The sequence below is a fragment of the Euleptes europaea genome, chromosome 10, assembly GCF_029931775.1.
Source record: "Euleptes europaea isolate rEulEur1 chromosome 10, rEulEur1.hap1, whole genome shotgun sequence".
Taxonomy (NCBI): Eukaryota; Metazoa; Chordata; class Lepidosauria; order Squamata; family Sphaerodactylidae; genus Euleptes; species Euleptes europaea.
The window spans coordinates 23,180,629-23,197,209 of NC_079321.1; the positions used below are offsets into that span (position 1 = coordinate 23,180,629).

The 16,581-nt window shown below is 43.9% G+C and overlaps 1 protein-coding gene and 2 non-coding genes across 3 annotated transcripts in view; all 3 read left to right on the forward strand.

Moving 5' to 3' along the window:
• The first annotated feature begins 305 nt into the window (after positions 1-305).
• LOC130484041 (U6 spliceosomal RNA) lies at positions 306-410 on the forward strand. Its single transcript, XR_008933682.1, has one exon. It is a non-coding gene; the product is annotated as a U6 spliceosomal RNA (small nuclear RNA).
• Positions 411-4,704: 4,294 nt separating this feature from the next.
• TRNAS-AGA (transfer RNA serine (anticodon AGA)) lies at positions 4,705-4,786 on the forward strand. Its single transcript has one exon. It is a non-coding gene; the product is annotated as a tRNA-Ser (tRNA).
• Positions 4,787-4,974: 188 nt separating this feature from the next.
• Positions 4,975-16,581, forward strand: part of HS1BP3 (HCLS1 binding protein 3) — a 42,734-nt gene continuing 31,127 nt past the window's right edge. The window contains exons 1-3 of the mRNA XM_056856686.1: positions 4,975-5,009; positions 7,503-7,668; positions 15,088-15,298. Coding sequence (XP_056712664.1) covers positions 4,975-5,009; positions 7,503-7,668; positions 15,088-15,298 — 412 coding nt within the window. The remainder of the gene's footprint in view (positions 5,010-7,502; positions 7,669-15,087; positions 15,299-16,581) is intronic.

The following is a 16,581-nucleotide window of genomic DNA, read 5'->3' on the forward strand; positions in this document are numbered from 1 at the left end:
CCAGAAGGTTAAAAAGCAGCTTTTTGATGTTGACGCACAAATGATCAAACAGCCTCTCCAGAGACGTTCTCCAGGGACCGTCTCCTTTCACTTTTTCGTGCTAGGTCAAAATGGTTTTGCCTGCCTGCGCTCTTCTTTTTCTTTCATTCGTCTGTGCCTGCTGTTTTATAACCTCCTAGGGCTGTTTTTATATGGGTTGTGATTTCCTTGTTATGATTTTATTGGACTTCGTCTTCTTTTTAATGGGAACCATCATGGATACAAAATTCTTTTGGGAGTAATGTGTTAAATAAATAATGATGTTCATGATTCAGCAGCACAGATACTAAAACTGGAATGATACAGAAAAGATTAGCATGTCCTTGGTGCGAGGATGATACACAATGAATAAATATTTGATTGACCTTTTTTTTTTTTGTTGCCTTCAAGTCAAAGCTGATTTATGACAACCATGCAAGGTTTTTAAGGAAAGAAACACAAAAAGAGGTAGTGACCGTGGACTTCCTTGGTGGTCTCCCATCCAAGGGCCAACCAAGGCTAACCCTGCTTAGCTTCATAAGATATAGTGAGATCAGGCTAGCCTATGCTATCAGAATCTAGATTAGTTGTGTGTGTGTGTGTGTGTGTGTAAAGTCACAGTCCACCCCAGCAAGGGGCTTTCAAGGCAAGTGATTAAGCAGAGGCAGTTTGCCTTTGCCTTCCTCTGCAGTCTTCTTGGGTGGTCTCCCATCCAAGTACTGACCTTGCTTAAGATCAGGCTATACTATACTATTCCATATTTCTTGCCTACAAATACTTGATTTTAAAACTGCATTCTACCTAATGTACCTCATAGGCATGATGTGAGGATAAAACAGGATAACCCAACATACACTGCAGCCACATAGCTAAAAATGAAGTTTTTAGAGAAAAGGTGAGTCACAAATGGGCTCAGTTAAAAAAGAAAAACAAAACACTCCATCGCCCGCCCCCTTATTCTCCAACCCATGCAAATTCCTCCACTATAGCCCTCCCTTTCCTCCCTTCTCCCATTCCATCTAAATTTTGCCAGGCTGCTACCCCATTTTTGGATAAAGGAGACAACCGGGTGAGTGTCACCTAATTTGCAGTACTTCTTGACCCAATCCACTACTGACCGAAGAAGTTATTTTTAAAACTAAAATTCTTAGTCCTGTCATTCAAAAACAGCCCTTTAAAGGTTGAAATATTGTTTAAAATCAAAGTGTTTCCATTATTACTATAGCTGATGTTAAAACACTTATTACTTCACAATCCCATCCTTTTCATTTGACAACATCAGACAAAAATCAGAAAAGGGACAGAATTTCAGAAAATAATGGGAATTAAAGCAGAACTCCTGTGCTTGACATCTTCACATTTCAATGGTCACTACTATTCTTTGTACTAATGGGGAGCCTTGGCCACTGTGGTGGCTCAGTACCCTTAGATTATTTAAACATTCAGCAGAACCAAGCGGCAAGCTTTTCCTGGACTGTACCACTTCAAGCTTCAGCTGGCAGGCTGCAAATTTGGGGAAGGAGATCATGCACGTAGAAAAAAAAATACACCAGAGAGAAAGATAAGCTGAACTCTTCTTCCTGAAAAATTTCCCCCAGATAGTAATTTTTCCTATGGGAGAGAATTTAGACGCACGCTTCAATCTGAAATGGTACAGGCCAGTAAAAAACATTGCATCTCAATCTGAACTGCCTCAAGCCTGTAAATCCTCTAAAAGATGCTCCTTTTCACTCAACCTCCCTCCCATCTCGTACACAGCAAATGTTGTACAAAATAAAGACAATACTTTGGGGGATAGGAACAGTATGTTACATGAAACTGCAGCTAACTATGAAATCTGAGGTTTTCTCCTTTGCTGGATGCTATGAACTTTGTTTGTGATTTATGGAAACCCCCAAAGCTTGCCAGAAACAAGGCCCCATAACTTCAGAAGAGCAAGTGGCAGGTTTATCTTTCAGCAGGGATTGCTTAGGGCTTTGTCTTGATCGTTCCTGACAAGTCCCTCGTGACATTACAGGTGAAATGTTTCAGGTGGTGGTGGTGGACATCAGGGGATAATGAAGCACACTGGGGTAATTCTCTGGTCTCCGCCATAAATATAGCCTGTGTTGAGAATGTGCTGGTAGGTTAAAAAGGCCATACCAGACCATCAATAGCTTTACCACATTATAAAATAGTGGGTTTTAAATCTAGCAGTTCAGCGAACGAGTCCTGATAAAAAATAGATATATCCTACAGGGTCACATCTGGGTTTTGTAACTGTCACCCTGAGGCAGATGATAGATTACCTCAGAGACAGAGGAGGCTTTCATGAGAGATAGTTGTACCTCGACCCTAAGTGTACTTGCTTAAAGAAAGTTTCTTTGAAAGAAATGGAAGTTACTTTCAAATAAGTTGGGTTGTGATTGGTTTTGTGTGTCTGTATTCCCTGTTTCTTCAAAATGCTGTAAGACTTCCTGAAAAAGTACACGCTCAAGTGTTTTTGTACTCTTACAGTGCAATCCTAAGCAGGTCTATGCAGAATCCTACTGAAGTCTGCTTAGTGAGGCTTACTCCCAGGAAAGTGTTCTTAGGTTTGTACTGTTAGAAATATCACTCTCAAAATGGTTGCCATATTGTTATATAATAAAGTAGTCTCTGCTATGTGGTGATGGAATGTGCCATCAAGTTACAGCTGACTTATGGCCACCCTGTAGGGTTTTCAAGGCAAGAGATGAACAGAGGTTGTTTGCCATTGGCTGCCTCTGCATAGAAACCCTTGATTATCTCCCATTCAAGTACTAACCAGGGCCAACCCTGCTTAGCTTCTAAGATCTGATGAGATCAGGCTAGACTGGGTCATCCAGGTCAGGGCAGTCCCTGTTATGGGAGCTGCCAAAAACAAAGGTTCTACCCAAGATCTGTTGTGGGATCTTCTCCAGCCAGGGTCCAAGCATGTGTGGAGGAAAACAATGACATCTCTCACCAGGGCCTGGACGCCAAGGTCCCGTACTGCAGGTTCATCTCATCGTCATTTGACCTATTTATTTCATTTTAAGCTACTTATTAGATTGTATGCAGGAGATATGATTGGGCTCGGCAAAATTATGCTTGGTTCTTGGCTCAAGCTCTCTCCCTCCTCAGGGTATCAGAACTGCAACCCACAAACCATTTGTTCCTGGAGAAACCCAATCTAATTCACCAAAACTGCAAAAGTGGATTCTAACAAGCCTGAATATATGTTTCTTCCAAGTAAGAATATAGGATCAGGTGCCAGGTATTGTAATAGGTTTTGGGATTCCTTAACCCTTTTCTTTTGATTACATTAAACAGAAATCAAGGGTGTTTGATGGGGGGTGACAGTAACTTCCAGTATATCACATTGTAGTGTGTTATTATTATAGGGTAATTCAGTTATATAGCAACAAATCACAGACTGATTTCAGTGCAGATGAACAACTCTGGTTCCTGATGGGCTTCCTTGTTATTCATGGAAGCATCCCATCAGATAGAACTTATTATTGAGACAGGGGGGAAACAGAGATTTTATAAATAGGTAGCCCTGACTAGCCTGATCTCGTCAGATCTCAGAAGCTAAGCAGGGTTAGCCCTGGTTAGTATTTGGATGGGAGACCACCAAGGAAGTCCAGGGTTGCTGTGCAGAGGAAGGCACTGGCAAACCACCTCTGTTAGTCTCTTGCCATGAAAACCCCAAAAAAGGGGTCGCCAATTAGTCAGCTGCGACTTGACGGCCCTTTACACACACAGTACCACTTACAATGCTTTCATTTGTACTGTTGGAGCCATTAGTCATTCATCTGTACACGCTCCCAGATGCAAACCAAGTCACTATTTTAAATATTTCAGAAATGAAGGGATACAGAAGAACATAAGAAAGGCCCTGCTGGATCAGACCAAGGCCCGTCAAGTCCAGCAGTCTGTTCACACAGTGGCCCACCAGGTGCCTCTAGGAAGCCCCCAAACAAGACGACTGCAGCAGCACCATCCTGCCTGTGTTCCAAAGCAGCTAATATAATAGGCATGCATCCCAGGCGTCTTTTAATTTTGTATTTTATAAGAGTTTATATATATTGTTGTCTGGCTTGTGCTGTATTAATAAATATTCTATTCTTCTATTCTATAATAGGCATGCTCCTCGGATCCTGGAGAGAATAGGTATGCATCCTGAGTAGTGTCCATTTTGATTAGTAGCCATGAATAGCCTTCTCCTCCATGAACACGTCCACTCTCCTCTCAAAGCCTTCCAAGTTAAGAACGTAAGAAAAGCCCTGCTGGATCAGACCGAGGTCCATCAAGTCCAGCAGTTTGTTCACACAACGGCCAACAGGGTGCCTCCAGGAAACCTACAAAAAAAGACGACTGAACACATGAATCAGACCCTTGGTCTATCAAAGTCAGCATTGTCTACTCAGACCAGCAGTGGCTCTCCAGGGTCTCAGGCAGGGGTCCTTCATCACATCACCTACTTGCCTAGTCCCTTTAACTGGAGATGCTGGTGATTGAACCTGGGATCTTCTGCATGCCAAGCAGATGCTCTACCACTGAGCCCCTCTGCCCCTAAATTGCAGCTGTATTGTCCTGCCTGTGTTCCAAAGCAGCTGATATAATAGACCTGCTCCTCTGGTGCTAGAGAGAAGGAGAAAGGGGAATTTAAAAGACTTGTTCTGAAACTTTTCAACGCTAGGAGTAGTCGTGGCCGAGTGGTTAAGGCGATGGACTAGAAATCCATTGGGGTCTCCCCGCGCAGGTTCGAATCCTGCCGACTACGAGACTTTTTTTAAAAAAAATCAAACTTTTAAACCACCCAGCAAAATTCCGCTCCGCAGAAACGGCCTTGAGGTCAGCAGGAGCTGCCGGAATGGGAAGGCGGAAAGAACCGCGTGACGCTTCTTCCCGGATCTCCTCCCCAGCTTGGCCAGAGAAGCAGCCGCTTTGGGAGGAGGAGGCGGCTGCAGCATGCAGCCAAACCCGGCCGCGTTGGTCACCACCAGGTGAGAAGGCGGCCAGGCAGAGACCGAGAGACCTGCCGGTTCCCTGCCTGGGCCGGCTTGGAGAGGGCCGGTTTGGAGAGGCGCCTGGGGCGCGCGGGGTCTGCCGGCGCGGCCTGGCCTGGCGGCGCTTCCGCCTCCCCCGCCTGGACTTCCCACCGGCGGAGCGGAGGCGCCAGAGTCGCTTGGCTTTGCTGCTCCCCACCGACCCCGCCCTGCTCCCTCCAGCCGGCCTCCCCGCCCCCCAGAAATGTGCCCAGGAGTGGCGCCTGGGGGGGGGGGTTCTTGGGCGCAGCTGGTCAAGGCGCCAGCTCCCCTTCCTTGGCCACGGGGGATCTTTGCGCCTCCTTCCTGCGGCGTTTCTCCTCCCCTATCGGAGACTTTGGCCGCTTTACGCACGGTCGCTGGAGCCTCCTTTCTTCCCTGTTCCAGCCAGGATCGAACGCACGAACGTTCTTGGATCGAACGCACGAACGTTCTTCCCTGTTCCAGCCAGGATCGAACGCACGAACGTTCTTGGATCGAACGCACGAACGTTCTTCCCTGTTCCAGCCAGGATCGAACGCACGAACGTTCTTGGATCGAACGCACGAAGGTTCTTCCCTGTTCCAGCCAGGATTCAGCCAGGATCGAACGCACATTCCTGGCTGGATCCTGGCTGGAACAGGGAAGAACGTTCGTGCGTTCGATCCTGGCTGGATCCTGGCCGGAACAGGGAAGAAAGGAGGCTCAAGCGACCGTGCGTTTTACGCACGGGCGCTTTTGCCTGGGATTTGCCGCTGGGTAGACGCGCCTTTCCCCCGTCTGGATTCTCCAAACTCTGCACGGGGGGGGGGGGGGCTTATTGTTGAGTTTTGGGATGGGGGAAATGTGCATATAGAGAATGTGCCAATTCTTTTCTTTTAAATAATTTTTTTTTATTTTCTTCATTAAACATAGCAGAAACAATATAACAGCCATAAACGTGCATATAGAGAATGTGCCAATGCTTTTCTTTTCTTTTAAATAATTTTTTATTTTCTTCATTAAACATATCATCAGAAACAATATAACAGTCATAATAAAAAGCAAAACAGGTGACGTCGCTAATTTAACAGGAAGATGACTCCCCCCCTCTCCCTCTTCCATCTAAAAATGAATTATAGAAACTTTTGCTCACGGGGCTGATCCCAATATTGTTTTAATTAGCCTGTTCTTATCCTGTCCAACATTATTAAGAGAATGGCAAATTCAAGGCGGAATCTCCCGGGCATCAATAGCCTTTGTTCCCCCCTTCTTGTCTGTGGGGGCAAAAACGCACGGCCGGTTTTGACTTGGATTTGCCACTTTGTAGACGCGCCTTTTCCCCGTCTGGATTCTCCAAACTCTGCACGGGGGGCTTATTGTTGTTTTGAGATGGGGAAAATGTGCATATAGAGACTGTGCCAATTCTTTTCTTTTAAATATTTTTTTTTATTTTCTTCATTAAACATATCAGCAGAAACAATATAATAGTCATAATAAAAAGAAAAACAGGTAATATCGCTAATTTAACAGTAAGATGAGTTCCCCCTCTCCCTCTTCCATCTAAAAATGAATTATATAAACTTTTGCTAACGGGGCTGATCCCAATATTATTTTAATTAACGTGTTCTTATCCTGTCCAACATTATTAAGAGAATGGCAAATTCAAGGCAAAACCTCCCATGCATCAATGGCCTTTGTTCCCCCCCTCTCGTCTGTGGGGGCAAAAACGCACGGGAGGTTTTGCCTTGGATTTGCAAGGGACCTGGCAAGGAGGTGATGTGGAAGACCCCTGCCTGAGACCCTGGAGAGCCGCTGCCAATCCGAGTAGACAATACTGGCTTTGATGGACCAAGGGTCTGATTCAGTACAAGGCAGCTTTATGTGTTTAAATATTTGCTTTGTGTGAAGCATTTTAAAAGTATGTGGGGGGGGGAATGGGGGAATGGAGCTGTTTGCATGTGTAGCGCAGCCTTAAGTTAACATAATTTTAGAGATTTTTTTAAAAATCTGCCTTGGAATAGGGCAGAGGTCCGCATTATGGGCCTAGGAGTGGATTGGTAGCCAGTGTAATTGCTGCAATGTAGGGGTCACATGCTTCTGATAGCTGCTCTGGACCACCAGTCTAGCTGCAACATTCTGCACTGGTTGCGGCCTCCGAACACTCTTCAAGGGTAGCCCCAAATAGAGGGCAATGCAGTAGTCCAGTCTAAGTGTAACTAAGGCATCGATCACTGTGGCTAAATCTGACTGAATCAGGAAGGGACACAACTGACACACCAACCGAAGCTGGGCAGAAGCACTCCGAACCACCGCAGCCACCTGGTTTTCAAAGGTGACTGCTGTGTCAAGTAGCATTTCTAAGCCGTGAACCTGACTTTTCAAGACAGAAGAAATCTCAAGTCCATGGTCTGCCTTTCTGCTAACCCAGAGAACCTCTGTCTTGTCAGGATCGGATCTGTTGACTGAATTCTGTTGTGTTTACATCTCCAGGCCTGTTCAAAATGCCCATACTGGGTTAGATCTGTCCGTTCCAGAGTACCAGGAGATCCGGGGGAAGATGATGTCTGGCCACGTGGAATATAATATTGTGGTTGTTACTCACCTGGCTGTGTTCAAATCAGCAAAGCACAAACCAGAAGACGTCATTCAGTTTATGGTAATCAGTCACTTTAACTTTCTCTGTGTGAGAGGAGGACTAACTATAAGAACTTTGAACCGCTCACGTTTCTTATATTTCTTATATTTCTGATACTTAATGGCCAGACTAGTTGGTAGTTGGGCCCTGATGTATTGCAAATGAACTAAACAACAATTGCAAACCCTTCTGTGAGTTGCCCTCATAAAGACCTTACCTGTGTAGCATCTCTGGGCTTCTGGCATAACATTTAATAGCTGTTGCCTCCATGTGCCTGCCCATATATTTGCAGTTGCCTACCAGGGCTGCAGAATGTGGGCATGCTAAGGCTGCATGCTCATGCGGTTCTCAAGGTACTGAAACTTTGAAACTCAATGTCAGTCACGTGGAAGGTCTTTTTCAGCAGCTGTGCACACAAAAGGCACAACATCTAAGGGGTAACTCTTCTAGAGGGTGGTAAGCCTGTTTCTGGACTGTACTACATTACACAATTGATAAGGGCACACATGATGGTGAGCTGCTTTGAGAGCTGCTTCTGGAGAGGTGGCATGTACTTTTTTAAAAAAATAATAAGTTGGGGGAAATCATGTAATTAATGCACTTTTAAAATATTTATTTATTTATTTTTAACAGAATTTTAAGTGGCCTTCCTGCTTTGAAAAGATGGCCAGTATAAATTAAACAATGCAAAACTCACCAAGCAATATCTTAGGGCTTCTTAGCCATCCTGGTGTCTCTTGTGAGTCATGCCTGATTTATGAGAGGTTTTTTTCAGCTTTAGTTTATTCCCCCCCCCCCTTTGAGTCTTACTACTTTAGAGTGACATTTGTCTTGGGCACTAGATAGAAGCCTTGATGGTTCTGCTTTTCATTCCTTTCCAAGGAGATAATTAATTAAAACATTCCAGCGCCCCACAAAAATGACATTTTTTTTCTCCAGTGATGTATTTTAGGGTCAGCTGAGTGCTGATATGGCTAAATGCCTTAAATCATTTGGCCATGTGCAACTAATTGCAACTGATTTTTGGACCGGAATCTTCTTGCAGACTTCTTAAGGGGAAAATCTGTTTTCCCTTCCCCATTGTTCTGTCTGAGGTATGTCCTATTCCTTTTTAAAAACCACAGTAGTGTATTTAACGAACCCCCCTGTGATTCTACCAAGATCTAGTCTGGTATTCAGAACTATTTAAGATTGGTTGGAGTACAGCAACATAGCTAATAAACTCTCTTCTAGTTTTGTACATCTTTACATAGGCACGTAACCTTGTCATCTCTGTGGGAGCAGAGTAGGTCTACTCAGAAGTATATATCTTTTTATTGAGTGCGGCTTACTCCCAGGAAAGAGTTTTTAGGATTCTTCAAGACATGGCTGACTTATGGCGACCCCGTAGGGTTTTCAAGGCAAGAGACGTTCAGAGGTGGTTTGCCATTGCTTGCCTCTGCAGCATGCCCCGGTACTTATTGGAGGTCTCCCATCCAAATACTTGCTGTGGTCGAGGCTGAGAGTGTGTGACTGGCCCAAGGTCACCCAGCAAGCTTTTATTGAGTGAGTGTCTTCTGTACCAGGCTTGTCTAGTACCAGGTTGTGCTGTCTTCTGTACCAGGCTTGTGTGTCTCACCTATATACATATGTTTCTATTATATATAAAATCTGCACCCACCATTCTGTGTCAGAATTCTAAAGGTGCCTGCAGGTTAAAAAATGTTGGGGACCCCTGTTTTAACCACTACACTGCATTGGCTCCTGCTGTGATCCTTTGTATTTCCTCAAGGCAATTCTCTGCTCAATCTTATTTTTTCTCTAGAACACTTGCAGAATTTGTACTTGGGTCGTCCAGCCTGTATGATTGCTGAACTAGACTGAGGGGAGATGAATGGCCTGCCAGGATACTCACAGGTTGTGTCAGTGAGAGCATCAGGTTGGCATACAGGAGGTCCCAGGTTCAATCCCTGGCATCTCCAGTTAAAAGGATCAGGTAGTAGTTGATGTAAAAGACTTCTACTCGAGACCTTGGAGAACCACTGCAAGTCTGAGTAGACAATACTGACCTTGATGGACCAATGGTCTGATTCAGGATAAGGCAGCTTCATGTGTTCATGTATGTTCATCCTGCATGCATAGGCCTTCAACAGCATGGCTTTGAAGGTTTGTGGAGGACCAAATGGACTGCTGCTATTTTTCGGCAAAAGTAGCAAATCTCTTCCATTGGTAGAAATGGTCCAGTTTGTCACCTCCTATATCTGTATATGGACTAAAAGGTGATAAACTGAGTGAATAACAAGTATATGATTGTGGAACAAGATATACATGTAAGGGACCTGGGAACGATCAAGGAATTAAATTCAGTATTTTTGAACTTTATGGAACAGCAGAGTTGGCCCCCAAAATTATTTGTTCAGACTTCTGCATACCAACTGGGGGATGGGGGGGGGGTTCAGGTTCTCCTCCCCCTCTGCTCCCCTAAAAAGTATTCCCTGGAGGCCAGAGGATTCTCTGGAGCTGCATCTCATGTGTTGTGACAAGCGAAAATCCACGAGGTATACGAAGCAACAGCAATTTTATAACCCTCTGCATCTGTTACTTGCAGACTGAGTTGTTGTTATGCTTGTGGGTGTGTCACTGAAAGGACAAGATGCATTTGGGTATGCCTTGGTGCAGAAAGGCCTTTAGGGCATCCTAAACCAGACAATAAAATGCTTGCAATACAATGTAACAAAACCGTATGTTGTAGTGTTGCCATACAAGGATGTTAAAGGTAGATAGATGCACCATTGCTAAGACATGTCAGTCAAATCCATGCCTGATGGGTTAAGACGTTGAGGAACTGGAAGGTGCTATAGAAACCTATTTGGCTCAGATGGTTTTCCAAATCTATGTATGTAGCAAAACCACTTTAATGTTTGACTGCTACAGGTGGGATAATTCCAGTAGAGGGCACTCAAACCCCATTTAAGATGCATTTTGTGCTTCCATGGAGAAGACTATCATGCTATTAACATTTCCATTCTTAGTTTGCTTATATTTGTATGTTTCCATTTGGAGTAAATGGGTTTCCATTATTTTTTAAAGGAAAGCAAAGGGGGAAAGGGTGCATTTTTTCACTCTGTTAATGTGTGAAAGATTAAATGCAAATTTGGTTTGCACCATTGAATAACTGCAGTGGGTAAAAGTTCACATCCTTATAATTGGCTGTCTGGATAAGGGTGTGCACATGTTTGAAGTTAGTTATTAATATGCTGCATTCATTCACACTAGAAAAGTTAAAACAACAAGAGCATCTTTCTTCCAATGTGGATTTAATGGGTTTGCTTTCAGCCTTGTTCGGGATATGTTGTTTTGTTGTTCTGTTGCCCAAGAAACAGCCTTCTTCTCAAATCAACATGGGAACAGTTGGTGGGCTGATCTGTTTCACTTCACCAAAAGCAAAATGCTCTGTATATAATCACTTATGGCCACTGAGGCTGAAAATGTGTTAGAGCTGAGCCCCTGCAGAGAAAATGGCCTTCTTGTGTGGACTGATGCCTTCATAACACAGAACAATAGCAAGTAGTTACCCTCAGCTCTGTTGGGTTGAGAGCTTTTGTGTTCTCTGTCTCTAACAAGAAACATGAGCAGAATGATTTTCTGGCAGCAGCCCTGTTGGGTAGGGTGGCCAACCTCCAGGTGGTGGCTGGAGATCTCCCGCTATTACAAATGATCTCCAGGCAACAGAGATCAGTTCCCCTGGAGATAATGGCTGCTTTGGCAATTGGACTCTGTTGCATTGAAGTCCCTCCCCTCTCCAAACCCCATCCTCCTCAGGCTCTACCCCCAAAATTTCCAGGTATTTCCCAGCTCGGAACTGGCAACCCTATCTCCAGCTGATAGAGATCAGTTCACCTGGAGAAAACGGCCACTTTGGAAGGTGGACTGTATGGCATTATACCCCACTGAAGTTCCTTCCACCTCAAATGCCATCCTCCTCAGGCTCCACCCCCAAAATCTCCAGGTATTTTCCATCCCAGAGCTGGCAACCCTACTGTTGGCTCCTACTTGGCCATCAGTGTGTTCTGTCTGTGTGATTCGACCCATTTGCCCTTTTGTAACTTCCTTTTCTGACTTTGTGTATCTTAGGTGGGGAAGCTTATTTTGCATGTTACTTCCTGAAACCTCTTTGTTGCTTTCACCTGTTACCACTTCTCATGGTATGTCTTGCTGCAGCCTGGCTTCCCTGTTCCTCACCCCTCCTCCTTGCCTTTACCTGGCATTGCCTGTTAGCCATGACTTCTGCCTGGACTTTTACTGGTCCCTACTGGTGAGTTGCTTCTGTTGGGAGGAGTCTTCCTAGAACTGCCACTTGGCTCATTGTGAATGTTCACATACTCTTATACAACCCTGATTTCTGCTGTAAGCCTTGAGCCAACTCTAACATGACAGCTGCAAGACTTTTTGCCACTGCAAGACTTTTGAGAGCCAGGGTGGTGTAGTGGTTAGGAGCGGTGGACCAACCAGGTTGGTTTCCCCACTCCTCCACACGAAGCCAGCTGGGTGACCTTGGGCTAGTCACAGCTCTCTTAGAGCTCTCTCAGCCCCACCTACCTCACAAGGTGTTTGTTGTGGGGAGGGGAAGGGAAGGTGATTGTAAGCCAGTTTGATTTTTCCTGAAGTGGTAGAGAAAGTCTGCATATAAAAACCAACTCTTCTTCTGCTTCTTCACTCTTCTGTGCCATTAGTATTTGAAGTAGGTTACTTGGTTAGAAACACTTCAGGCAGCATGGTTAATGCCAGCATTTGTGAACTTAAAAAAAAGTTGCTTCCCCTTACAATGGCACAGTTTGTTTCTGTTCTTCTTTCGTTTAGGAAGCCACTAGCATGATCTGTTTTTTCCCACTACTAGAAGAAGAGTTGATGATATCTAGAAGCACTTTTCTCTTAGGGAAGCTTCAAGGACACATTTTTTGTTTGCCCCGGTCCATCTAGTGCATCAGTGAAGCAGAATTTGAAACTAGGTTTTACATTTTTCTTGTTTAGTACATGTCTTGCCATTCCACCCAGGAAATCGAGTGGTGCTCAAGATAATTACATGTTATTCTCACAGCACCCTCTAAGGTAAGAAAAAAGTGGTTTTTCTGTACTAGTCAGGATTTTTGGTGGCCTCGGTGTTGGGGCCAAAGTTTGTCAGGAAAGTTGAGGGGGCTTGGCTCAGTGGAACAACACCTACTTTTCACACAGAAGGTCCCAGGATCCATCCATCTCTTAAGTAAAAGAATCAGTCAGCAGGTGATGTGAAAGACTTCTACCTGAGGCCCTGGAGAGCCACTACCATCAGAACAAACAATACTGACCTTGATGGATCCCTGGTCTGACTCAGTATAAGGTAGGTTCATGTGATCAAGGTCTACCCCCTCCATCTTTTTGAACCCATGAAGCGACCTCAGTATACCTTGATGTGCCTGAATGTCAGGATTTGGGTACTCAGGTCCTCCACTGGAAACACTGATTTTTGCAGGGGGAGTGTGCATCTCGCTTTCAATCTGTAAGTCAGTCTTTGACAGACTTCCATGTTTTTATCTCAGGCAAGCCTTTGCAGGTCTGTATGTCTCCACCATCCCTGCCCCCCTTTAATTTGCTTTATGTAATTGTATTTTGGGACTTCCTCTTGTTCTTCTTCCATGCAATTTTCCTTCAATTATATCTTCGGGCTAGTCTCTGCATAGATCTCCACCCTTTCCCCCCTCTTTAATTCACTTTATGTAATTGTGTTCATATGCTTCCCTTTCTTCAATCCAATTATCCTTCAATTATACTTTAGGATTGTTCTATGTTTCTTAAAAAGTGCCTGTCGTTTGTGTCTTCCTCTGAATATCAGGCACTGGGATTCAGCAGGGGAGGCCTCTGTCTTCATGCCTACCTTGGGGGAGGCAGGGTCTTGAAAGCACGTGGTCATCTGCTGTTGGAAGCAGAATACTGGACAAGGTGGAGCCTTGGTCTAAACCCACAGGGCTTTAAAATATTCTGATGCGTTGTCCAAAATATTCTGATGATTTGTCCATTTGTCATGGTTGAACAGGAATTTGAACCAAGGTCTTAAGGGCTAAATTCTGGTGCTCTATAACATACAGGCATGTTGATATAAGAGAGTCTTGAGGCTCGGATCAAACTATTTTTTTAAAAAGACTAGGGCTAGATTATGAAACCATGATTCAGCTCCCAGGCAATCACTGAGACTTATTTATTTAAATTGTTTTATTTACATTTATATCCTGCCTTTCTGCCCAATCAGGGCCACCAAGGCAGCTAACTATTAATAAAATACAGTATAAAAGAACTGTATTTAAAGAACAGCTAACAGAAGACTGCATATTAAAGCACAAGGCAGGAAGAAGGGATCATTGAGGGAACACCAGATGAAACAAAAAGAAAGTCTTCACCCACTGGTAGAAGGTAGTGATAGAAGGGGACAGATGAAAATCCCTGTGGAGGGAGTTCCATAATTTTGGTGCCATGACTGAGAAGGCCCTCTCTCAGTGTGCTGATTTTGTTGCCTTAACCCTCCCCCCCACCCCCGAGATCCACTGTATTCCAACTGGCAATTTGGTAATGGTGTTGCCAGGGATTAAGCCAGGATGTCTGCATTTGTTCATCATGCAAACCACGGTTAAGAGTAATTGTGGTTAATAAACCAATTTCAAAACATGATTTCAGATGCCTTTTGGATGGGACCCTACTTACCTATAGGGAGCCCCGTGGCGCAGTGTGGTAACCTGCAGTACTGCAGTCAAAGCTCTGCTCACGACCTGAGTTTGATCCCGATGGAAGTCGGTTTCAGGTAGCCGGCTCTAGGTTGACTCAGCCTTCCATCCTTCCGAGGTCGGAAAAATGAGTGCCCAGCTTGCTGGAGGTAAAGCGCAGATGACTGGGGAAGGCAATGGCAAACCACCCTGTAAATGTAGTCTGCCTAATAATCGTTGGGATGTGACATCACCCCATGGGTCAGAAATGACTCAGTGCCTGCACAGGGGACTACCTTTACCTGCCTACCTATAGTTACTGGAATGGCCATGTTCAGATGATCACTCTAAGCATTGTTAATTTAATCAAACCATGGGTTTGAGTGATGTCTGAACAAAGCCTTACTCTTTAGCCTCTGAATCATTTTGGGAACCAGGTAGTAAGTGATGTGAAAGACCTGATACCCTGGAGAGCAGCTCCCGGTCTAAGTAGACTATACTGACGTTGATGAATCAAGGGTTCATGTGGGAATATCTGTCATGTGTGGGAAACCTGTGGGAGATTCATATCTCTGCCAGTTGCTATGGATCACAATATGGTGATATGACTGTACACAGCTAAATTCTCTATATTTTGCTTCAGAAATCATGAGGAATTGTATCTTCCGTTACATACTTCTCCACATTTGCAATTTAATAAAGAATGTATATTCTGTTGATGTCATCATAGGTCTCGAAGAAATACAGCGAGATTGAAGAATTTTATCAAAAACTGGTCACACAGTATCCACACGCATCATCTCTGCCTCCGCTGCCGAGGAAAGTGCTGTTTGTTGGGGAATCTGACATTCGGGAGCGAAGAGTTATGTTCAATGAGATCATGCGAGCCATTTCCAAGGAAGCAGATCTAGCAACAAGCCCTGATTTACTGGAATTCCTAGGTAATTCCAAAATGTTCTCCTTGAAAACGGGGGGAAATTTCCTCAGTGCTTAATGATGGAAACCTTGCAGATCCAAAATGTCTGCAAAATAAACAGTGTTCTTCCTAAATATTTTAAGGCTCACTTCTACTGCTACTACGTTAAAGACTAGTAGTACATATTACAATGAATACATATTATAATAAATTCCAAATGAAGCTTTGCTACAATTGACGGGTCTCAAGAACATTTTGCGTATGAGATCAGAATCCTTGAAGCAATTTTCCGCTCCCTTCCATGGCAAACAGCATCCAGTAGAATTTATTTTCTGATGTGAAACAATTTCAATGAGTTTTCCCATCACCAGCTAATACTAATGGGGGGCAGGAAACCCCAGCAGACAGAGTAAATTCTAATAAAAAGATAAGCCCATGGGGAAAAGAAAATTGCTGCAGAGATTCAAAACATTACAGTTTTGATCTACTATCTAGACCAGCTCAGGGTAGTTTTACTTAGAGATCATTGATTTTACTACTAATTAAAAGTAAATATATTCGGAATCAAAGCACAAATTGTCTTTTGATTAACGAAACCTTCATTTGCAAACTTTTCAAGTAGGTTTATATGTATCCCTTTTTGGAGTTTTGCTCAATCCTGGGGTTAAATTAGACTTTTTAAAAAATATGTTTGAAAAAGATGTGATGCTCAGTACTGTCAACTTGTTTTTTTTAATCAACCCTGTACTCAGATACTAGAAGTTTGTAGTACTTGATTTAGAGGTAAGAGTCACTTGTAAGAGAGCTTGCTACAGGAAGAAGCATTATCTAAGTTATTGATATATGTTCTGGGAAATTAATAAATCAAAATTCTGCAACTAGGTAACCACATTTCTGTACCACAAAGAGTTGAGTTCTGCATCCACCTGCAATTTGGACAAATTTCCTTGTGCTTATTTTCTAATGGTTTATTCAAAATGTTAGTTGCACAGAAATGCAGTCTGGACTACAAGAAAGCCTGCTCAGCTTCTTCTCTGGCCCCACCCTGGTCCTCAGGGCTTCTGGGACATTGCTAGGCATTGCTTTCCTGGTGAGCTGGAGACTTTTAAAGTGAAAGCTGACATTCTCAGAATGTTGTAATCTTCACCAAGCACCGTACATCTGATTACAGAATCACAGAACAGAGACAGCTGGTTCTTGATAGAGTTAGTTTTCCAGTGCTGGGAGTAAGCAGCTGCTTGTGGTAGTTATGCACAGCTTAAATGTCATGTGGTTGTACTTTTGGCCTTAAATAGAAAAGGACTAGGT